Source organism: Antedon bifida, chromosome 4 (assembly GCF_963402885.1).
Source record: "Antedon bifida chromosome 4, ecAntBifi1.1, whole genome shotgun sequence".
In the NCBI taxonomy this organism is placed as follows: Eukaryota; Metazoa; Echinodermata; class Crinoidea; order Comatulida; family Antedonidae; genus Antedon; species Antedon bifida.
The window spans coordinates 4,959,220-4,983,937 of record NC_136229.1 but is presented as its reverse complement, the minus strand read 5'-3'; the positions used below and the strand labels follow the sequence as shown (position 1 = coordinate 4,983,937).

The window sequence follows — 24,718 nt, the reverse complement described above, 5'->3', positions numbered from 1 at the left end:
TTCAATTATTATGCGATAATATGGCTATATATTGCCTTGTATCATCTTATAGAGTCAAAGTAACACGTTTTGTCGAAAAATAAAAGGGTCGAAATTTTGCAATTTTTTGAAAAAATCCCTGTACTAATAGTACAGGAATTTTTTCGAAAAATGCCCAAAATATAACCTTTTTAAAAATCAATTATTATGCGATAATATGGCTATATATTGCATGGTATCAACTTATAGAGCCATAGTAACTAGTTTTGTCGAAAAATAAAAAGGTTGAAATTTTGCCATTTTTTGAAAAAAATCCCTGTACTATAATAGTACAGGGATTTTTTCGAAAAATGCCCAAAATATAACCTTTTTAAAATTCAATTATTATGCGATAATATGGCTATATATTGCTTTGTATCATCTTATCGAGCCATAGTAACTAGTTTTGTCGAAAAATAAAAGGGTCGAAAGTTTTTTGAAAAATGCCCAAAATATAACCTTTTTATGTCAAAAAATTGGCTATTTTTGGAAAAAAAATTCGGAAAATCGATAAAATATCGACAAAATATAGAAATCAAAAACATAATAGCAAGCACTGTATTCAACTTTATCAAAATTATCACTAATTTTAAAAATGAAATTTTATTGATAAAGAATATATCCTCAACCAAAAAAAGTAATCTGGTATGTTAGTGTCAAGAAGTGATCGAGTGAGTAAATGCATTTCTTAATGTAAAACATTCAGAATGTTATATAGTTTGTTTTCATAACATATTTAAATTTACCTTCAGTTAAAATTTAAATAGTATTAAAGATATATTGTCCTCCTAAATTTTTTGTTGGATATGCCATTTTAATGTCACATAATAGTTATTTACTTTGACCAAAAATTGGACCAAAAAAACATTATTTAGCCAAAAAATAGTCAAATTGGCTGCCAGCCAATGAGTTTTTGGTTAACCGTTTATTTTGTCATTTTATAATTGAAAACAGTATTTTTGGGGGCTTTTTTTCTACAGAAGTGATTAAAACTACAATAGCCTATTCAAAGTCTGATTTTATTAATCTTCATTTATCATGTTTTTGAGAGACAATACATCTTTAAGGTAAACATAAAATTAACCATTTATAATAAAAGATGAACAGTAAATTGAAAGATGTTATCTCAATATTGTTTCAGTAAATTAACTATAAAAACATTCCCACACAATCCTAAACATTCTTGAGTAATGAAGATAAAATTACTAAAATAAAGAAACAATAATTTAAAATACCATGCCTTCCCGTTCACTTAGAATGACGCACATTGTCTAGTTTCAAAGTTGTATTGTTTTAATTTTTAAAGGATATATAATAATTCCAGGTTTAAAATTTCTATTATCTGCAACAACATTGATTGAATAAAACCTTTTTATTTGTTTCTGATACAGGAATTTTTTTGTAATGAAAACATAAGATCGAAACTTTATACCCTGAGGCGATTTTTTTTTCGCACATAAGTTGGGGACCTCTTATGCGAAAGATAGCAAACTACTTCCTAAAAATAACTAAATCTAAGCCTCTAAATAATCTCGCTCACTATAAAGTAAAAAGAAGTTGCACATGGGGTTTGAACTCCGACATTTAAAGTTCATAGTCTAATCCACTTGACTACACAGACGGCTCGACAAAACTCGTTTGCATTAGCGAATTGTAGTTAGCTCAATTCTTACATCACACCTTATGGAAATGACTAATGAATATTCATGTTTATTTTGTGACCTTTCATGAGGGGTCACCAATTTATGTACGAAAAGAAATATCGCTTCCCGGAGCTCCCCTTTAAGTTTATGGATTACATCCTATATCAAATTAGTGCAATTGATAAAAACAGAGAAAGTTGTGATCTACTGTACAATATATTGAAATGAATATATTATACAGTTTGTATGCTAATTAATACATTTATATACATCAAGAATCTTACAAGCTATAGTTTTGATTTTCAGAATCATAATAAATTATTTTAGGTTTGGTTTAAACCGGTAAGTGTGAGATTAATCCGGTTTGATCTAGTTCATACTTGCTCCTTCACGCTTGAATTCACAGGGAGACTGTTACTACTACAGGCATAATTGGCAATACCTGTATACAAGCTTCTGTCCAGGGCTGGAGGAAGTCTCTGTTCATTATCTGCACTCAGTCATGTGATCCTAAGTGTAGAAAGTATGTATTATAATTTATTCTGTCTTTATTCAATATTCAAATTTGCTGATATAAATACATTTATTAAGGTGACATTTTCAGTACCCAAAAAGTTAATAGTCTAAATAGTTGTAGTGTTAAGCTCTGTCTATACTATCAAACTTAACTAGTTTGAAAAAAAAGTGTGATGTGCCCAAATATGGTAGTGATATGACATCATCATGGCCATAATGGGCACATCACATTTTTTTTCAGCTAAAGTTTGATGGTGTAAACAGAGCTTTAGAACTCATTGTCCATTATAACAAGAAATAATATTGCTTACATTCAAGTGTCCCAACGACTCTTTCGAACTTTCTTCACAGGGGGAGGAACTCCTGTTGGTGGCAGCATACTGCTGCTAGATGGTGGCAGCATACTGGTTCCAGATGGTGGCAGCATACTTGTTCCAGATGGTGGCAGCATACTGGTTCCAGATGGTGGCAGCATACTAATTCCAGATGGTGGCAGCATACTTGTTCCAGATGGTGGAAGTGGGGGCAGCATACTGGTTCCAGATGGTGGTAGCATACTGGTTCCAGATGGTGGCAGCATACTTGTTCCCGATGATGGCACAAACATACTGCTGACATCATTTCCTGGAGAACTGGTTGACATTTCTGTGCTATCCCATCTCGATGTTTTTCCAACCATTTGACTTGCAAACTGGTTCATACCCAGAATAGGATACATCACATGTGCCATGTCAGGAGTAGTGGTGCTTTGAGTTATGATCGGCGATGTCGTTGATGCTGTTGGTAATACTGGTGATGTCATCTGTACTGTTGGTGATACTGGTGGTGATATAGAGCTTTCGTTTTCAGAGCTGTGCCTTCTACCATTGTCACTCCTTCTGCTGCTGTTCCTTTCATCATGTTTTTTATCATTATCATAGCTGTATGATCTACTGTTGCTACTTCCTCTGTCGTTATCTCTTCTATCACGATCACCGCGATCACGATCACCGCGATCACGGTCGCCGCGATCTCTATCACCGCGATCTCGATCACCACGTTCACGTCCCCTATCATGCCTGCTACGATCTTCCCTCCTGTAATCATCATCACGTCTGTGGTCATATCGATCTTCTTGACCTCGTCTTCGTTCATGTCGATCATCGTATCGATCGTCATCACGACCCCTTCTGCGATCTCTATCTCGTCTATCGTATCTATCACTGTCCGATTTTGAGGTTTCGTTTCTAACACTACTAATAAATCCACCAATTTTAGAAGGTGGTATAAAGCTTGGAGGAGGCATGGTTGCAATATTTTGTTTTGGTAGGATAGGTTCTATTTTAGGTGGAATAACTGTGCCCTTTTTGCTAGTCCAAAGAGTATTGGTGCCAGTACTAGCTGCTTGGAACTGAGACTTGAATTGAGCCTGTAAAAAAATTATTTAAGGTTAGCCAAGTTAAACAGGTTAGCCAAGTTAAACAGGTCAGCCAAGTTAAACAGATTAGCCCAATTAAACAGGTCAACTAATTTAAACAGATCAGCCAAATTGAACAGTTCAGCCAAGTTAAACAGGTCAGCTCAGTTAAACGGACAGCCAAGTTAAACAGATTAGCCCAAAAAAACAGGTCAGCTAATTTAAACAGGTCAGCTAAGTTAAACAGGTCAGCCAAGTTAAACAGGTAAGCCAAGTTAAATAGGTCAGTCAAGTTAAACAGGTCAGTCAAGTTAAACAGGTCAGGCAAATTAAACAGGTCAATCTCATAATAAATATATATTTATCTACATTTCTACAAGAATATATTGAATAAAATCAACAAAATCTACAAAAATATATGACAAATTTAATAAGTTTGAAGAGGCTATTTAACATACTTATCATGTCTGTTGAATGTGAAATGCAATACATACTGAGAAAGATGTCTTCATAGCAGCTAGTCGACTGGAGTAAAGTCCCTCTGTGTTGGAGCACCCGTACCTTTCACCAAGTGGTCCTGTGGCTTTCGTTTTCACAGCCTGTGCTACCTCTTCTGGTTCATCTTTCGTCTCCTCTTTGTCATCTGAACTGCCAAGACCGGGACGCTCACGATAACCTAGTCCGCCACCACCTTGATTGAGACGTTTTCCACGTCCACCTTTAAATCGTGATTTTCGGAAACGATTGTTCTGTAATTTATTTAAAAATGACATTTTATTTAATAAAACAAGAAAATTTAATTTTGTTTAACCATCTTAAAAGCTAGTTTAAATATGGTTACAATACTACCTGCATTGCTAGATCCATCACTTCTGAGGGTACTTCCTGATTAGCACCCTCTAAGTTACGTACAAGATCACCTGCAAAGTACACATCCTTATTGGTCATCAGGGTATATGCTGTGCCCTTTTCACCTAAAATCACCAACAGAAGAAAACATACATTATGGACTTTTCTTGTAAAGATATATTAATTATATTAATAAAAATAATAATTTTTCGTTCATGCTAGAATAAAATAAAACGGCATTACCTGCTCGGCCGGTACGACCTATCCGGTGAGTATGTGTATCAATGTCTCTAGCAACATCATAGTTTATAACGGTCTTGATGGATGGTATATCCAAACCACGGGCTGTAAAGATAATTTAGGCTGTTACCTATTTATATTCCTGGGTAAAGAAAAATGAGGCAGAAACCAACCAGTATCATCAGCACCTAAATGGATGTGTATGTTTAGGTACCCATTTAAGCAATGGTTGTAGAGTGATGATGTGTCAAGGAAACAGGCAAAGAACAGCACAGGATTTGTTTTGATTATTATTATGGTAACTCTGTCAAATACCAGTTGTCCTTACCAGCAACATCAGTAGCCACCATTACTCCAAACTCTTTACGTTTGAAACCTGTAATCACTTTGTTTCTACTGCTTTGATCCATATCACCATGTAGTAACCCAACTGAAATGAAAGAAAATATGTATTAAAATTCAATCTTTATTTTTAAACACAACAAATAACCAAAATAATTCCAACGCAAATTTATTTCCATTCCTGCGAATACACAAATAGAATCTAAAACAGCAAGAATGTTATTTCTGAAGTGGTGTATCCAAGCTTCAGTACAACAATGAGGATGAAACATTCCCACCCTTTATAAACTTGATTAACCAGGTCAACCAAGTTAACCAGATGAGACAAGTTAACCAGGTCACTAAGTTAACCAGGTCAAGTAAGTTAACCAGGTCAGACAAGTTAAACAGATCAGTCAAGATAACCAGGTCACTAAGTTAACCAGGTCAAGTAAGTTAACCAGGTCAGACAAGTTAAAAAGATCAGTCAAGATAACCAGGTTAGCCCAGTTAATCAGGTCAGGCAAGTTAAACATGTCAGTAAAGTTAACCAGGTCAAGTAAGTTAACCAGGTCAGACAAGTTAAACAGATCAGTCAAGATAACCAGGTTAGCCCAGTTAATCAGGTCAGGCAAGTTAAACATGTCAGTAAAGTTAACCAGGTCAAGTAAGTTAACCAGGTCAGACAAGTTAAACAGATCAGTCAAGATAACCAGGTCACTAAGTTAACCAGGTCATTAAGTTAACCAGGTCAAGTAAGTTAACCAGGTCAGACAAGTTAAACAGATCAGTCAAGATAACCAGGTTAGCCCAGTTAATCAGGTCAAGTAAGTTAACCAGGTCAGACAAGTTAAACAGATCAGTCAAGATAACCAGGTCACTAAGTTAACCAGGTCACTAAGTTAACCAGGTCAAGTAAGTTAACCAGGTCAGACAAGTTAAACAGATCAGTCAAGATAACCAGGTTAGCCCAGTTAATCAGGTCAGGCAAGTTAAACATGTCAGTAAAGTTAACCAGGTCAAGTAAGTTAACCAGGTCAGACAAGTTAAACAGATCAGTCAAGATAACCAGGTTAGCCCAGTTAATCAGGTCAGGCATGTTAAACATGTCTGTAAAGTTAACCAGTTTAGCCCAGTTAACTAGGTCAGCCCAATTAAACAGGTTAGTTATGTCAAGTTAAACTGGAAAACAGATATAAAAGACATTCAGATGTATACAATATCAAATAGTTTACCAATAAAATCCTGCTTTCCCAGATTTGTCGCCAATTCTTCTGCATTGACTTTTTTGGTGACAAAGATTAAGACACTGCCAACCGTCATGAAGCTCACCAGTCTAGATGTCAGCCATTTCCATTTCTGATAATCTTCTTGTAGAAGCTTCACAATTTGTTCTACATCTTGATTTGCCTGAAAACAAATTCAATTGTACTGTTTACATGTTTATGCCTGTATACATACTTAGTGCGACCAAAGCAATGAAAATCAACTAAGACTGACCCAGTAAGGGATGTAAAAATCCACTAAATAGCAAGAAATATGAATCTTACCTCGCCGACATCACCTTGTACAACTCGCACAGGGTCTGTCAGAATATCTCTAGCCAGTCTCTCAATTCTTTTCCTAAATGTTGCACTAAATAACAGTGCTGGGTACAAAATAATAAAAAGGATTATTTAACTGCTAATGATGCTTTAACTTATTAACTATTCTAATATGTAAAATGATAATAACTCACTTTGCCTATCTGGTCTCACATGATTTGCAATGGAGCGAACTTGTGGCTCTGTCGAAAAGCAAACAATAAAAAAAATACAAATTAATATAAATGAAAATGAGTTTCTAATTCTTTGGGGGAATAATACCCTTTTCACAACAAGTTGTAACCAGGTTTGACCTCCTGATTTAATAATTAATTAATAATTACCAAAACCCATGTCAAACATTCTATCAGCTTCATCAAAAACAAGAAATGTAACACGCTGAAAATTGGTGGCTTTCTTCTTTATAAGGTCAATCATACGACCCTGTAAAAAGAAAAGAATTAAATTAAATCACTCAATGAATTAAAAAATTATTAATACACAATTTACAGTCATTATTGTAATTATATACAGTAGTTATTATTATCAGGAAAGCTAAAATAAAAATATGATGAAAGGAATGGAAAAATAAAAAGCGTCCCTTACCGGTGTACACACTATGATTTCTGCTCCTTCTTGACATGCTTTTGTTTGTTCCCACATATTTCCTCCACCATAAGCACAGACGACTTTCATATTGTATGCTTTTCCAAACTTTTTACATTCTATATAAATCTATTATTAAGGATATTTTTTATGAAAGATTTTTTAATTATTATTATTATTTTTGTATTAGTCAACACCACATAAATCTAACAACAGAGGCGATGCTGAGCTCCGGAGATCAAAGGGTTTATCTGTGGCTGCAACACGATCTGTTCCACACCCCTTAACAGGCACCGCGCGTCATGGAGAATATGTACAGTACTGTTGGAATTTGTCGCAGCAATACAAAAGATCAAAAGTAAGAGTTCCTATCTTGACAAGGCGAGCTCAGTATCCTGTTATTAGATTGCCTTGATTAGAATATGGTTTAAAAAAAAAATTAATCTTTAATCAAATTAAAGGTAACAAAACATTTCATACCTGCTGAGAGAGTTCTCGTGTTGGTGCACAAATCAACCCTATGGGACCGTCTCCTGGCTGGAGCTCTTTCTACAAAAACACATTTTTTAAAGAAAAAATATTATACAAGTACAATAAGTGGAATGAACAGGATTTAATAGATATGTATGTCATACCCTGTCCATATTAAATATATTATGATAAAAATGCATGCCATACCAGGCTCATTAATAAATATATGATAACTGTGCGTGCCATACCTGATCCATAATATGTATGAGCAGAGGCCAGATGAATGCTGCTGTTTTACCACTGCCTGTCTTAGCAATACCAATGATGTCACGACCACCCATTGCAATCGGAACACCCTGTTAAAATATGGAAATTAGGTCACAATGTTTATTCTACAAACTATATACAACAGGTAGTACTGAACATTTTACTTGCGGCTCAACCTTTTTGGAACTAGCTCTGGCTAATACATAACCGAGCAGTTAAGGCAGGGGTGCCACAAACCATAACTATAGAGTCGGCATTTTTCTGGTGGTAGAACAAGTATTCTCACATAAGGACTTAAAACTGTAGGTCCAGTGTACACATCTAGCTCATGTGAACTTTAAAGAACCCAGTACATCTTTCGGAAGAGTAGGGGTTACCCCTGTATACTGATCCATGCAGCCCCTTTTGTTGTGGAGAGACGAACAGGCGCTGTTTGGTGACACCACATGAAGGGACCCTTAAGGGAGAAGTAGTCTGTGTCGAATTCAGCCCAGTAGGCAGGCTGCAAGTCGCAGGTTATTTCCCCATTTACATTTACATTTTTAAACTGGCTCTGGCTAATACACGACCCAATCAGGCCAAATCTTTTACAAAAGAGATAATATTCAAATTTTTACCTGAGCTTGAATCGGAGTTGGTGAAGAGAACTCAGATTTACGGATGTAATGCATCAACTGTTCGTCAAAACCAAAATGTCCAAAGCTGGAAACTGGTTTGGCCGCGTCAGCACCGGACACCTATAAAAAAGTAAATACAGCTAGTCAACCTAGTTTCTGCTGAACTGGTAAAAAATAATAATATGTAATATTATTATTATTATTGTAGATGATAATGAAGGTATACATTTGTGCACTATACCTTAATTCCTAGCTTCTTTCTCAAATCTATTACATCATGGTATGACAGCTTAGCAATATCTGGATGTTCTTCATAGAAATTCTTGTTAAAATTATCATACTCAATCTAAAACATAAATAATATTCATTAGTCTCATTCTTTCATAAACACAGACCTACTTGAATTCAAGAGGTTTTTAATTAATTTTATATGATGATAACACTAAACATTTTACAGTAGAACACCTCCAATTAAAACTATTTCCAGTGAAACAGGTAAGGGGAATGATGATGTGGTGAACCCTTATTCAAGGGACACACCTATTAAGGGGAATTTCGTTAAGTCCTGAAGGTGTCCCCTTAATAGGGATTCTACTAGTCTTCTACAACATTAAAATATACTTTTTTATGCATGAAGCTGGGACCAGTGGTATTTTTAATTAATAAACTACAAAGAAATTCTAGAGTTCAAATTATAGGACAAAATAATATAAGAAACTTGGTACACTAATCAGGAATTTTCCCCTGGGCCTAAAGCTTTGACTACACTATCAAACTAGGTTGACAAAAAAGGTGTGATGTATGCCTAAATATGACAGTGATATGACATAATCATGTCCATATATGGGCACATCACATGTTTTATCTTTTGCATTGTATTTGCAACTGTTTAAACTTACCTCAGAATGGTCAACATCTGGCAATGGGTCGATTATTTTAGATTTCTCGGGAATTATGGGATTGCCATCAGCGTCATATTCGACGTAATCTTCATCGTCCATTGGCGCGTTCAGTCCTGCATTCGGGTTGTCTATCATATATTGCATATATTCTTCCTGTTAACATAACAAGTACAAGTAAAAATATGTATAAATATTATGTTGATTTATATTAATCTTTTTATATAAATCCAAATTACTGAAAAAAAGACCGCTTTGGGCATCAGTGGCTGTATCTAAATGGAGATACATTAAATAAAATAAGCAAAAAGCTAAATCAAATAAAGTAAAACAACCAGAAATATTAGCAGAGCTTTCGGGCAACACTAGCCCTTCATCAGTGCAAGTGAGAGTACTTGGACAAAATTGAGAATATAAAGCAAATAAGCGCTGCCTGAGTGGACTAATATTTTCTAATATATATCATCTTTTTTATTGTGGTTATTCTAGCAACAATGTAGGTGGCTATGATTAACTGTTGCAATTGTAAGAATAATTAAAATACAGCAACATAAGGGGTATTTTCATAAATAAATTTTAAATAGCTTAAGGTGCTGTTTTATGCTCACATCATCCATAATAAAACACAGCTGTGAAACAAATGTTGAATTTCTATACACTCAATATAGTCAACTCTTACATAATACTGTAAAATCTGGTATTTTGAATTTATTTTTGATGTTTTGGACCTCAAGAAAAGTCTGATTTTGTGAGAGTTTCAGATTTTCAGATTGCAATTACTGCAATGATAATTTACAAATCATAAAAATGTTACCATTTCATCCAAGTCTTCAATATCCTGTCTTTTAGCTTTCTTTGACTTCTCTTTCGGTTTCTCTGTTTCACTCTTTATTTCAGCCTAAATAAACAAGCAGAAATAATTATAAAAGGTACACCATATCTGAATGAGGAATGAATAGTACTGACAAAACATGCTGTTTTTTAACCTTTGGCCTTACCTGTATCCCAGCCATGAACACATCCAATGGGTCATCCTCATCACTTTCATTCCCTGCATTACCAATTCCCTCCTCCGGATCGCTGTCCTCAAAATAACTGAAGAATAAAGAAGATATTAAAGCCAGGATTGTGCTTCATCAACCTATCGATTATGATTTATAAAGCTACAGTATTATCATAAACAAATAGTATGATAAAAAAACAACAGTATCATTTGAACCTTGATTTTATATACTTTGTAGTTGTAATGTTTTGTCAGGCTACTGTAGACGAAGTATTAAAATATCATTTATAAAAATAATTATTAGTGTATATAGTTGAATGAAAGTATATACAGTCAACTTTCCCAATACAAGACACCTTTAAGCTGGCCAAAAAGTATTCGGAATGTATTTTTAATAGTAAAAATGAATTTGAGACTGGAAAAAGAAAAAGTCTGGCATTGGGAGATTTTCCGGTTTTCAGATATTAAGAGTCCGGTATTTTGAGAGTTGACTGTATTTCTTATTAATAACATACTCTTGCTCAGACCGGTGTCTTTTAACTAGTTTTGTAGCCTTCTCAATCTGCTCCATGCCTGCATACCCAGGTGGTCCAACATTGTTGTAGCTACTCCCCAAGTTGGGCTCTCTGGAGTAGTCACTTGATCCCCCTCCACGGTACATTGTATGAAGTTATTTTCTATAAAATATTACAAAAAATGTCAAAAATATGTGGAAATTTGCAGCTCTTATTTATTATTGATAAAAATACTAGGCCTAGCTTGACCCTATATATTCTAGATAACTGCTGCACCATTTAACATAAGTCTAGGCCTACTAGGCCTACTGCTTTTATTCAGCAAACCCTTTATTTGGTCTCTCTACTATGCAGGTACTGTAACCACTCTAAGCCTACTACCTAGGCCTAGACTAGGCCTGTTTTAGACCTTATTATTCTTAAAACAAAATATAGGCCTAGGCCCTAGGCCTACTACTAGTACTAGGCTAGGCCTAGAGTCGAAATTGTTGCCTGGCAGCCTGGTGGGGTGTTTTTTATCTATAGTTGTCATTGTTAATTTATATGGATTGAGATATACAGATATATTATCTCAAACTCAATCCCTATTTGTCTTGTCGTTTTGTCTAGGCCCAACAACATCACATAACACGGGCTCTACGGGACCATTTACCGCCGAGGCTGCAGCCTCCTTCTTGTGGAATGTGGCACACCACAACAAGGGTGGATGGGTTGTTGGGGGTAGCCACTAATAATACTCAGTTTTAGTGAATGAAAGAGTATGTTTAATACATTATTCTACAATTTGACAGTTTCCTAGTTATACTTAGTATTCTAATGACAAAACATACCTTTCAAATATTCTAAATGCAATGGTGTATTGTGTGTTTATAAGCAGCATTCGTCTCACAACAAACAGGCTAGACTAGGCCTAGGCCCTCGTGAGTACTGTTTTCCATGTTTTCTTGTTAGACATTATAGAGGGCGCTAATCTATATTAATTAAAATTTCTGCTATTAAAAAAAATTCATATAATATTCATTAATTTTCCACAAAGACATAGAATGAAAAATATACATTGAATTTATAATATACCAGATATAATACCAGTTTAGCGGATTGCAGAAAAGTGATAACATTATATGCGAGTACCTATCTTTGCAACAAATGAAAATAAAAGATGGATGGATGGCTGAATATTATACATTACAGTAATATTAACATAGGGCCTAATACTATTAATTACCTACCTATACCTTGCATTATTATTATTATTGAAAATAAATAAATAAATAAATAGGCCTAATTAGAATCAATCAATTGACTCAATATCCACGATGGTCTCAAATAACCACTATTAGGTCGTTAAATGGGATCAAAGGTTAAATACAGACTATGGAAGCTCTAAAAGACAGTCGATCCATCACCCGGGTTCAACGGCTCAACGAGTAAAACGTCACCATGCAGCAGAGACACACTGAGACAACAAACAAGGTAAGTGGTTCGATTCCTTCACTAACCATTGTAATTAAGTTCTTCTTTCAGCAAACATAAAAACGCGAAAAACCCGCGAAAATGCCATCAATCGTCGATCAAAAAAACAACGCGGAAACTACGAATCACGCGAAAAAAAACCCCACAAAAACAAATTAATTTATTTTTCTGAATTTTATTTATTTATTTTTTACTATTTGAGTCATCATCATACATCGTCCACCAATCAAAAGCTTTTATCATTGGCAATAATTAAAGTGAGCCAATCAGGTTCTTCAATGCTGATTTGTTTAGATTAGGCCTATGTGTAAATAATAATGTCCAACACTACAATGTTTTGAACGCATTATGCTGATAATTTCACATCTGTCCCAAGAGTGTGGGGTTTATAGACATAAATCATTCAAATTACAATTGTCATTGACCGATAGGCCATCTCATTTTTTTTAAAGCTATGACCAATCAATTGTCACATATTCTACCGTATGATAAGAAACGCATCATTCCGTAAGCCTAAATATGCCACACGTCCATTGATACTAGCAAATAATAATGAATAAAAATAATAACTCGAATAAAATGCCCTAAACAGAAGTATTGTCATGTAAATGAAGTTTATAATACTATAAACGAATGAGAACGGTTTGAATTTTAATTATCATTGAAAAGTCAGTACAGTTGTATAACATTTCACTAGGTAGGCTTATTACTATGAAACGGGTGTTTCAAGAAGCATTTTACACGCGATTCAACTAGGCTTATGCCTACTTTTCATAAACGGTCAAAAAATATAGAATCTATGTTATTCTTTATGACCATTTACATACAGCGCGGAGAGCGGACGGGTGGTTTCCGCTCATGATAGATAGGCCTACAGATTATACGTGGGATGGGATACGCTACGCGGTTTCCGCTTACCGTTACCGCTCGTCGTCTGTGTAAATTGGAGGATACACGAATCATCGCGTTGTGCTTACTCAGCAATAATTTTACGAGCATTGATCATTAAATGCTAGTCAATACTTTATCCTGTCATTTGCAGAAATGGACCGACCAAGGACAACATGCAAAAATAATTACATTTCAACATGCCTGATATAATAATAAGTACTCTCATTATTGTCGGCAAACGTGTGATATTTTTAGCTATTTTTAGAAATTATCAAACAAACAACACACTGTTAACGATGCAATAATATAATAAAATACTGCAAAAATCAATTGTCATTTTTTAATAATTTGCATTCATTAAACAAATTGTAAAAGAGGCGTCGACAATAAAATAATTAATGTATCCCAGCCAAGAAACGATATGGTCAAACTTTTAAAATGAAATAAGCGACCTTTATGACTAATGTATAATCAAACACAACTTATGTCAAAATTATCCTTTTCTCCGACAAAGTTAAATACAGAAACGAATATTTTAGTTTGGAAATATTGTAGGCATATAAAACATAAATAATTAGTATCATATTAATAAAATAACTAAAGCAAAGCAAAAAAAATAAAATGAATTTATTATTAAATCATCGCGTCATTTCGTATACAATCGAGTTGAGACTCCACTTACTCTTTCAAGAAAGGAATATTTTAATTTGGAAATATTCTATGTATATAAAACATAAATAATTTGTATCATATTAATAAAATAACTAAAGCAAAAAAAAAAAATTAAATCATCGCGTCATTTTGTATAATATTGATAATTTATTATCAAAGATGAGATATAGACACTCACTCTTCCCTGTTAAAATATCCAGTAATGTGTTAATTTTGGAAATTATAAAACGTTCTAATAAAAATATTTTGAAAAATAAACCACAATGAATAATGAACTAATATTCAGCATATTTTAAAATGTATTTTTCAAAATTAAACTTTAATGCAAGTTGTGCTTTTTTGACGGTAATATCCACAAGAAACAATAGCAAACAAATTCACCTGGGAATACCCATGAGTCCATTGGATATATTAAAAGGTGCGTTTCCAATAAAATGTAATAACACCAATCCATTATTTCTACCTGTAGGCCTAAAAGATCATAAAGTGGTCGTTAAACTTCAATCATCAGGCCGCTTTAGGCCAAAGAATGGGGGTATAAATAGTGGATGATGCGCATCTTCCCTTCACTTGACATGGTCATCTTTGGCGGGCACTCCTGCTAAACGGTAAGTACAAAGTTGTTAAAGTGTATCTTCTGCTAATTGTTCAAACTGCCTTTTAAGTATTCTTTTAGTTGTTATGTAGAGAATAATGGTATTTTTTTTAAATACCACTTCTGATAAAATACAGTGACATGTGACGGGTTTGATCTATACAGACACCGAACATTGTCTTTGATCTCGGTACTGTATCTGGATTATCTCCAGTATAATAGGAATACAACATCACAAGTGTTTTACATGTATCTCTTGGTATCTCTTAAATTTTATATTACTGTATACCATAACCTAACTCTGAACCTAATCTTATATGATACAAGCATCACATGTGATATAACTGAGATGCTGTATTACCAAATATTCCTTTGATACTGAGAATTGAGTTAGTGCCTTAGCCTGTTAGGCCTACATGACTAATTCTGTACTTTCAATGTTGTATCGTTATTAATTTTCAAATAATAGATGTTTATAGAATAGAGGCCATTCAAATTTATTTAGCATTTCTTTGATTTTTATGTGAGCATAGGAGTGTTTTGAAAAAAAAAATTCAATTTTTTTCTCAGAAACAATGCGTTCTTTCATAGTGTTGACGCTACTAGTAGCAGTAGTGACAGGCTCTCATTACAGAGGGGGATCTTTCAATTATGAAAAGATAAGCGAATCAGAAGTGAGTAGTTTAATATTTTAAAATACAATAACACTCATTCTCCAATTATTATATTTTTTACAGTCTGCTGAAACACGATAAACACAATAAAATAATGCACACCTTCTTGCAAGTTTCTGTAAAAAGCTGTGAAGTTTTATAGTCTATTTACACATTTTATTTGAAATAAACGCCTTGCTTTTATAATTTAAAATATGGTCTTCTGTTTTTGTTTTTTTTTTGTGCTCTTTTCAACACTCGATCTTTGGTCAAAGATTTAGTTTCCAAAATAACTTTCATTACAAAAATGGCCTACGAGAGTTGGAACAATTACAGTATACCGAACTTACAGACGTGGACAGACGAAATGGCACCGTAGTTGGCTGCCGGTCACACATTGAGACTCTTAGGGGAGATGAATGTTGTTGAAAAGGTGTAAAATCTAAGTCCACATCGCTCTGATCTTCATGAAATAGCGCTATATAAATGTCGCATTACATTACAGTAGTTAATAATTACATTGTTATATCATTAGTTAATGGTTCGATGGAGACTTGCTGCAAAACGTTCATGGGGGCCTGAGTACGAATGCAACTACGCCGGGGAACATCTTGAAGGCGAGTACAATGGCATGTTACGATGTGTCGACTGCGAGGCTAACCAGTTAGTCGACGGCCCGCTCGAGTATGATTGTATAAGCTTCAGCGAAGATCAGAACTGGAGTATCGTAGAAGGATCCACGACATACACCGCAGATCGTTCAAAGTTCAAACTAATGTAAGTGAACAACCAATCAGAATCAGTTAGACTGTTACGTAAGTAACCAACCAATCGGGATCAGTTAGATTGTTACGTAACTAAACTATTAGCCAATGACATAATGTCAAACCACAGATTGTTCCAAACTTCATAATAGCCTCAACGTCAACATCCTAATATTATATTCATACGGTTTCATGTCTACACTATAACATTTTATGTGACAAAAAATGGTGATGTGCCCATATATGGATGTCATCTTCTGTTCCACAATATCAATTGCGTAATCCTGATTTATTTTCTATATCAAGAGAGAGGGTAAATATTACTAAAAATGGTTTTGTTAATCGTTTGCCTAAGTTATACCACTCATTATGTAAAGTTGATGGATCTGTTGATATTTTTTTTATTCACTTGCTTGTTTCCGTCACAAGGTTTTTTCTAATGTCAGTAATATTTAAATGTGTTGTCTTGTTATCTGTTGATTTTTGCTTGTATATATTATATTATATTTTATGACTTTCAACCCTGTTAATGGTGACGTTTGTTCACTGTAGGGTGATAATGAAATAAAATAAAAAATAATATTGCTACCATATTTGGGCACATCACATATTTTTGTCAAACTAGTGTAGACAGAGATTAGTACTGTATATGTCTCTTTTAAGCTATCAAATCGAGCCGATTAAGCAGTGTCAGTATTCCAGTAATTGGATTGATTTAGTGAATTACGGACGAAGACTGTGCTGGCGACTTGTTACCAAAGTAGATCTTACAAAAGACAACAAGCACTCACCCGTTGTCACCATGTTACCAGTTTATACAGTAAGAGCTGGATGCAAAACTGTGATACCAATTGAAGGTAATTTTGAAATAAATAACAAGTTTATAGAACCATGCTCAAGCGGAACGTAAAGCTTGGTTGCCACATACAGTAGGACGCAACGGGGAAATGGAAGTACCAATTAAGTTGGGTTCCCACTAGGACGCAACTCAAGGACGTGAGCCGCAACCCATGCGAATTGACCAATTGGTCAATTCGCTTACGTTACGGCTAACGTCCTTACTTTGCGTCCAAATGGGAACCAAGATTTAGGCCTACGACGCGATGGAACACCATTCATCGCGTTGTGGTTAGTAAAAATATTGGGTGCATTGCGCTTATTACGTCTTTGCGTTTAAGCTAATAATATTGTTTTTATTTGCGTTTATGTTTAGCCTCTGATGCAGACGGTGATACGGTTCGTTGTCGATGGGCTAGCTTAGAGGACGGCGAATGTCCCCTTCCGGTAGGCGGTAAGAGCGTTTGTGGGCAAGCTACAAAAAAGACTCTACTGGATGAGGTTAGTCAAACCAGAGCGTAATGGTAACCTTAAATTAGGTATTGATATTCAGAAAACAAAAAGCAAGTGTAAACTAAACTAGATAGAACAGCCGGTAGTTTTACCTAAACATTTCCATGCAATATGAATGAGGCTTTACAGAAAGACAATTACAATCAGCATGCATCGTAAAGTACTGCAGACTTAAGTGGCATTCAGACTTGCCATAAAATACACTTGTGCGTATAAAGTCGAGTCGTATAATATGCCAAATCGGCACGTCGACATGTATAAGTATTATTGTTAATGCTTACTTAATGCTGTACTTACGTTTAGGAAAAATGTGAGCTCACAATCCCAAGTTTAGATTCTCCAGGCTGGTATGGAGCATCAATAATGGTTGAAGACTTCAAGAAAGATGACTTGACCGAACCGCTCAGCTCTATTCCATTTCAATTCCTCCTGAACGTAACAGAACGTACGTAAGAAAAGATTTCAAACAAAATAGTATAATGTTAGAAGATGTTAGAAACGATGATTTAAAGACTGAAAACGATCTTCTTTTATCAAAATTCATGCCACTCATTCTATATCCTCTGTTTCCATTTTTACAATTCAGTATTTTCTGTTCACAATCCGCATTATATCGTAAGATATTATGACATGTTGATAGTTCCTTCCACTCCATTTTGTTTCTTATTCATGTAGCTGGAAGCTGCGTGGGCCCTTCTCTGATTGGTCCAGAGTGTGAAGTTTTAAAGCCTGGACAGCAATGGAGCGGAGAAATTTCAGCTAGCCTTCCTTCAAATTCAGAAGGAACTAAGTAAGTTGCAACCATCCCACTAAGTAAGTTCTATCGACCCACGCAATAACGAAAAACGACACACGAATATATGTAAATCAGTCGCAAATCATGTCTCATCTGAAGCTAAATGAATCCGTGAATAGGCCTACAGCAATGCCACATAATACGTATGATGTTTCTTTGTTTGTTTGACAGCATCATAGCTTTGCTGATGAGTCCACCCACTGGTATGACATTTGAAGTTCTGACAACTTTACCGTCACCTACGGCGTCTGCTACATTGACGTACACAGTACCAGAAGAGGCATCCGGGGTCTTAGCATTCTGCTATACCGCTCTTGATAACAACTGGTAAGACTAAGAACTAAATTCAACTGGCAGTAGTTAGGTTAAACTGGTATGAACTAGATTAAACTGGTAAGCTCTAGATTAAACTGGTATGAACTAGATTAAACTGTTAAGCACTAGATTCAACTGGTATGAACTAGATTAAACTGTTAAGCACTAGATTCAACTGGTATGAACTAGATTAAACTGGTAAGCATTAGATTCAAATGGTATGAACTAGACTAAACAGTTAAGCACAAGATTCAACTGGTATGAACTAGATTAAACTGGTAAGCACTAGATTCAACTAGTAAGAACAAACTGGTAAGAATTAGAAAACACAGAAGAACTAGATTCAACTGGTAGAGACTCGACAAATGTTTGTTTCTTGAAAAAAAGAGTGAACGTGCACAATACTAAGTGGCTCAGTTAGGCTTAACCCGCGAAGTTGGCTTCATGAACCAAATTACCGCTTATTGTACTTATTGTAGGGCTACTGGTGGATAGATAACAAACTTAGCCGGGCAAATTACTAGGCCTGCAAGACTAAATATCTACATTCATTGACAGTATGTTCAATTATCTCTTCTCTTTGTAGGGTTCAAAGTGATCCAGTATGCAGCAAGTTACTCATATCTAGTAAGTCTTATGTAATTGCGTTAATCGATAACAATTTTGTTTTCGGTCCTTGTAATCAATAATCGATTTCACTATTCGATATAGTGAAACGTTTCTAGGGATAATATGTCTTACAATAATTGATAGTACATAACTTAATAACAGTCCGAATTCAATTGTTAATTATATTTTTTTTAGGTGATGAAGTGACTACAGAACCAATCGATAATGAACCTCCTGCTCTGGTTCCCGCATTATCAATTCCAGCTCCAGGTGCAAAATTCTCAAATAAACCTGGCCAAGGAATCCCGAAGACATGGCGATTGACTTTCTCAAAACCGGTAAGAGTATCAATTTGTTTATAAAAGTTTTGGATTAATAAACTCAGATATTCATTCAATCTTTTATTTCGGAATCTCTGGTTCTAAAAAGAAAAATTACGTATACATCAATAAAAAAAGATTTAAACTGTACTAATTACTACCTCATCTCAGGATGGCATTACACCTGGAGAACATCTTTGACTTATATAAGACGTTGTCTATATTCGTTGAACATTCTCACTTAAATTATAAAAATCCTAAAAAAGAAGGAAATTCTACATTCCGTAAACATGAGGCTGACACTACAATGTTGAGGCATTTGCAATAACATTCTTAACCATTATTGTAGCATACATGAAGGGGTCGCTAGGTATCCTGATTACAGTTGTACCATAATGTAGGACAAAAGATATATTTACACAATATGTTCTAAATAAAACACATTTTACATCGACAGAACACACAGACAATAATCTTCTGACGACAAGTACAAAACAACGACAATCAGCTAAATTCATTCGTACTTTTATTTACAACATCTCTGGCTTATTACCAGACTCCCCTGTATTCACAAATGACGAGTACAGATCTTCCTCTCAATTTATGCCCGTTTATGCATTACGTCCTTCATAAATAACTCACACATAAAGGAGTGTAACTAGCGCCATCACATCATTACAACCAAAATATTCTAAACTTTATTTTATACCCTTTTAATAACTATCATGGTGTACTAAATGATTGATCATTAAAATACACTGTACACATTCTTCCTTTGTAAATGACTTAAATTTCCATAAAGTTTGATAGACCGAAGAAAGAAGCATTTATTCGAATCAAAGCATCCGGTAAAAAAGGCCTACAACAACTTGCAACATTCAACGTTGCTGACCCAGAAGAAGTTACATTTGTTGACGGAGAAAAGAGTGCTGTTTTAGAGTTTAAACCACTGTTAAACAAACTCAAAGATGGTGCAAACTTTATGATCGAGGTTGATGCTGGTACAGCTGTTGTCTATAAGAAAGATCTTTGTGGTAACGCACCTGCAGAAAATGAGAATCCCGTCTCAATGTACGGCTTCGAAACCGAGAAATGTAAATCTATACCTCCGCCGAAAATATTGCCAGCCGAGTCTATACCTGCGGAAGGTCAGCCGATGGCCACCGGGAAACCTTGGCAAATCAAGTTCAGCAAAAAGGTTCAGTTTTTATATATTATATTATATAGGACTTTCATTGAATCAACGTTTTAGATGAATAATTAAGTTAGCCTACCGTATACAATCAAAGCCACACACACCATAGCAATTACATGTAGTGTCTTGAGTGTTGTTTGTACGTTTGCTTATTTAGTAAAAACCCAGAATAAACGACTACTTTCCAAAGAAACTAAATTAAACAATTTGAAGTGAAAAACAAGTGAACTTTCAAATCCTTTCAATAATTCTTAATCCTTTGAATCTCATATCCTGTAAGAATCAGATTAAACTGCTTCAATTTGGTTCGATCCGTTCATTGTGAAGGTAATTTCTTACAGATAAAACGTCCAACAAAGCCTGCATTCATTAAGATCATAATGGTAGATGGAAATGTCGAGGCAGCTACTTTTGACGTAAGTGACCCATCCCAGGTGGAGTTCCCTGATGATGACCAAACGGTGCTGCGCTACACTCCAACGTTTGAAATGGAGGATGATAAACAGTATTCGCTCTCTATTGGAAAAGGCATTGCAGTAGCCGCTAAGACATCAAACTGCAAAGGCGATCCTAAAGTAAATGATAATGTCATGGCGAATTACAACTTCTTGTCCCGTAAGTATTGAGCTAACTGTGATCTTCAATTTTTTTTTAGATGACAATGCTTTAATTAGTGTTTCGCAAATAATGTTCCAACGCTAATAAACTATAAAAAAAATCGCAATACTACTTATAGGCTTACATTCTTTTACTAAATGTAATTACGAATGCGTAGTTTGGTTAACATTATTGATAATCCTTGTTGAAATTATTTTAAATTTACTAGCACCTCCTCTGAAGCCGTTTTCATCTTGCGATGAGAATAGTATGACGTTCTTTGTACCACACAAATATGTTAGTAAGATTGAACCAACCTTACTCCACCTACATGACAAACGATGTACAGCCAAGAACTTTGATAAAGATTATTTGATTGTTAAAACATTCTACGATGAGTGTGCGACCAAATCTAAGGTAGGCCTACATACATTTTATTCAGACTAATCTTTTGCAATAAATAACTCTCCATAAACCATTCCGAATAGTTACACAGTAGTTCCACCCGATACACAAGCGGTATCATATTTTGCGATGATATGCATCATACAAGCATGCAGTATGCGTCCTGACAGCCACCTTCAACCCATATGTGATACTACATAACCTCTCCTTACACAACATACTCTTCTTCAAAGGTGTATGGAAATCGTCTTTTATTCTTCTCCACTTCATTCAATCGTCCTTATCTTCTAAGAAAGTGTATCTATAGTATCTGTTCTCTGCTTCCCTCTCGGATAATTTTTCCAATAAATCCATTGTTTTACTCACGTCTAAAACGTTACAAACTTGTATGTTGCTTTCAGAGATTGGGACCGAATTCCATGCGTTACATGAACACTTTGCGTAGCACCCCAGAACCTGTTTTCGCCGGTGCGTCAGCCACACGAAAAGTCCACAAAGTCGATATACGTTTTATCTGTGACGTTAAAGGTACTGGAGTAAACACTCCACGATACAACTCCAACAATGGCGTGGAAGGAAGAAAGTTTTCAGGCAGTACCAACATGAAAACCTACTTAGCATTGTACACGGACAAAACCTTTTCGAAGAAGACAGAATCAAAGTTCCCTAATGTAAGCTTCAGTGATGTTTTGTACTTTGGTGCAAACGCAGACGACTCTACAAACGGCTTAGAGATTGAAAGCTGCCGGGCAGTGGCTAAAGATAAAACGTGTACCGATGACGATGAGCCCTACGTATTCATTGAAAATGGGTAATAATAATAGTTAATTCTTATATAATAGCGCATTATAATGAGCAGGCTCTCAATGCGCTGTACTACATAATTTACGTGAAACAGAAAATGGCAACATTTAAGATAACTGCAAAAGCTTGTTGGTTCTTTGAAGATTTCAAAGTAGCACACATTTCGATTGATAATTCCACAACGCTGGAGTTGACATAGGTAGACGTCCTAGTCTTTGACAAGTTGACTATACCACTAGCTAAAGCTCTGTATACACTATCAAAAAGTGTGATGTACCCAAATATGGTAGTGATATGACGTAATCATGTCTATATATGGGCACGTCCACATCACATAAAGTTTAATAATGAGATTTTTACACTGTTGTTTCTGCTAAAGAGTATTTTGTTTTATATTTTAGCTGTCCAGTCGATTCAACAGTGAGGTTCCTTGACTCGACTGATTCCGAACTTCGATTCAGTATCTCAGCGTTTGCTATCATTGGAAAGGGACTCGATCATGATGTAAGTAGTTTAATATTACGTTTAAAAGAAATACTCAACATTGATAATGTTGGGAAATGATTATCGAACTCAGTATAGATGGTTGAACAAAGTTATTACAAAGCAAAACTTAGGTTGATAATATTACAACACAGTCTGTTAAACCTAGTCTACACAAACAAAATTTGGTTTGCAGACTCTACGATTGCCATGACTATTGCCACACGGAGAATGTTGAGTTAACCTTTTTCTGTCCATATCTTCTGTACAGTAGTTATGTAATGGACAGTTACAAAACATTTTCGAAACAGCTGTAAACTCGGAGTAAACTATACTAGGCCTACTATACTTTTTACTGTATTCAGAGGTTTTCAGTGACTGTATCATAAGAATGCGTCTCTGTTATTAAAGTAGTCAGTTATTGAAATAATGCAGTATGATTCTGATGACTGATGATGTTTGAAACACTTTCTTCTATTTAGGTAATTGTACGTTGTCGGATGGTAGCTTGCAATGCAAGAAACGCAGATGAATGTGACAGACTCAAGGAAGCCAGAAGCTCATGTGGACCTGCTAAAGGATAAACTGTGAAGCCACCAATCAAACAATCAAAAGATATCGACAAACGAATCCTACAAAAATCATTTTAGATGATTGAAACAAACTTTAGATCTATATGTTCTAATGGTCTACTCCTGACGAACACATAATTATTATAGATGTCATCTTATGGATATAGAATACTGTAAACTTTGTACTTTAGATATTGATTAAACAAACTTTGGATTTACATGTTTTAGGTTATTATGTTCTTCTCTTGGCGAATCTTACTGTAACGTGTAATGCCACCTAATTATTAAATGTCATGTTATGGATATGGGATACTGTATGACCTCTCCTGACATGCAAAAGCCTCTTCTTCAAAGGCGGATGGGAAGAGGCTTTTGTATGTCAGCCTAGATCTGTTTTAGATTATGTTCTTCTTGGTCTACTCCTGGCGAATCTTAGTGTAAAGTGTCATGTTAATGTTACACTATTAAATGTCATATTCTAATCAATTAATAAATGAATGTTGATGCATCAATATTGAGTATTGGTTTATCTGTCTGTCTGTCTGTAACTGTATTCAAAGAATCAATCAAGTGGTTATATCTTCTGCGCATGTCTATAAACCAATAATCGTTGAAAAGAACTGACAAAACAATACTGACCAACAGGATGGGATTTTAAGAATGTAGGGTCATTGCAGTGATTTCGAAGAGTATATAAGACAAACTGCACCTATCTGGATTCTATCCTGACTGAAAGTTTGCTGTGAAATATCACTAACACATTTACAGACGATATTAGTCAGTACCCAACTATTAGCAGCTGGTCTTGCTGGATTAAGCAAATATCCCATTCCTCTAGCACCTGCACACCATGCATACGAAGTAGGCCTAAGACTCAAGCTGCATAGCTACATGTATTTGTAGCACTAGAATGAACAAATGCCGCTTTCTCTCTCTGAGATAAAACATTTACAAATTGTAAAGCCTAAGCGCTATTGCGGTGCTTGTTTGATAACACTGAATGAAAACTGTTAAAACAGCTTAACACTTTAACAGTAAAACATTAAAGTTAAAGATTCAACTCACATTATTCACGGCATAACACTGTCACATTTAGATCAATAAGTTATCTCACTCTTTCCAAAGTTAAATAATATGATAATCAACCATTGTAATAAAAAGTGTGGTTAAATGATGCGTCGATGTCGTATTATGGGATGTTCTATTACTATACAGGGACATTTCTAGATATTGAGAATGTATTGGTTTTGTCATTATTTCCTCCATGGCCTTGTTAGTAT

At 35.1% G+C, this 24,718-nt stretch overlaps 2 protein-coding genes across 3 annotated transcripts; one reads left to right on the top strand and one right to left on the bottom strand.

Moving 5' to 3' along the window:
• Positions 1-572: 572 nt before the first annotated feature.
• On the bottom strand, positions 573-11,901 carry LOC144840922 (ATP-dependent RNA helicase DDX42-like). 2 transcript variants are annotated; one of them, XM_078697013.1, is made up of 20 exons: positions 11,775-11,901; positions 10,945-11,106; positions 10,425-10,521; positions 10,241-10,324; positions 9,427-9,582; positions 8,769-8,873; positions 8,528-8,647; positions 7,892-7,999; positions 7,653-7,721; positions 7,173-7,301; positions 6,911-7,010; positions 6,722-6,769; positions 6,534-6,631; positions 6,219-6,393; positions 4,991-5,092; positions 4,666-4,767; positions 4,423-4,547; positions 4,068-4,322; positions 2,473-3,585; positions 573-2,160 (listed from the first exon to the last, which is right to left on the bottom strand). In XM_078697013.1, exons 2-19 carry the CDS (start codon positions 11,088-11,090, stop codon positions 2,491-2,493), a joined length of 3,114 nt encoding a protein of 1,037 aa, XP_078553139.1. In that variant the 5' UTR covers positions 11,091-11,106; positions 11,775-11,901; the 3' UTR covers positions 573-2,160; positions 2,473-2,490. The 2 variants fall into 2 exon arrangements, with proteins under 2 accessions (XP_078553139.1, XP_078553138.1); XM_078697012.1 differs by having other exon boundaries at positions 573-2,171; positions 2,489-3,585.
• A 2,661-nt stretch (positions 11,902-14,562) lies between these two features.
• Positions 14,563-23,950, top strand: LOC144840529 (uncharacterized). Its single transcript, XM_078696363.1, has 16 exons — positions 14,563-14,588; positions 15,146-15,249; positions 15,764-16,005; positions 16,656-16,849; positions 17,206-17,330; positions 17,646-17,787; positions 18,018-18,132; positions 18,310-18,465; positions 19,040-19,080; positions 19,258-19,400; positions 20,185-20,580; positions 20,919-21,192; positions 21,404-21,591; positions 21,981-22,390; positions 22,785-22,887; positions 23,349-23,950. Exons 2-16 carry the CDS (start codon positions 15,151-15,153, stop codon positions 23,448-23,450), a joined length of 2,730 nt encoding a protein of 909 aa, XP_078552489.1. The 5' UTR covers positions 14,563-14,588; positions 15,146-15,150; the 3' UTR covers positions 23,451-23,950.
• The last annotated feature ends 768 nt before the right edge of the window (positions 23,951-24,718 follow it).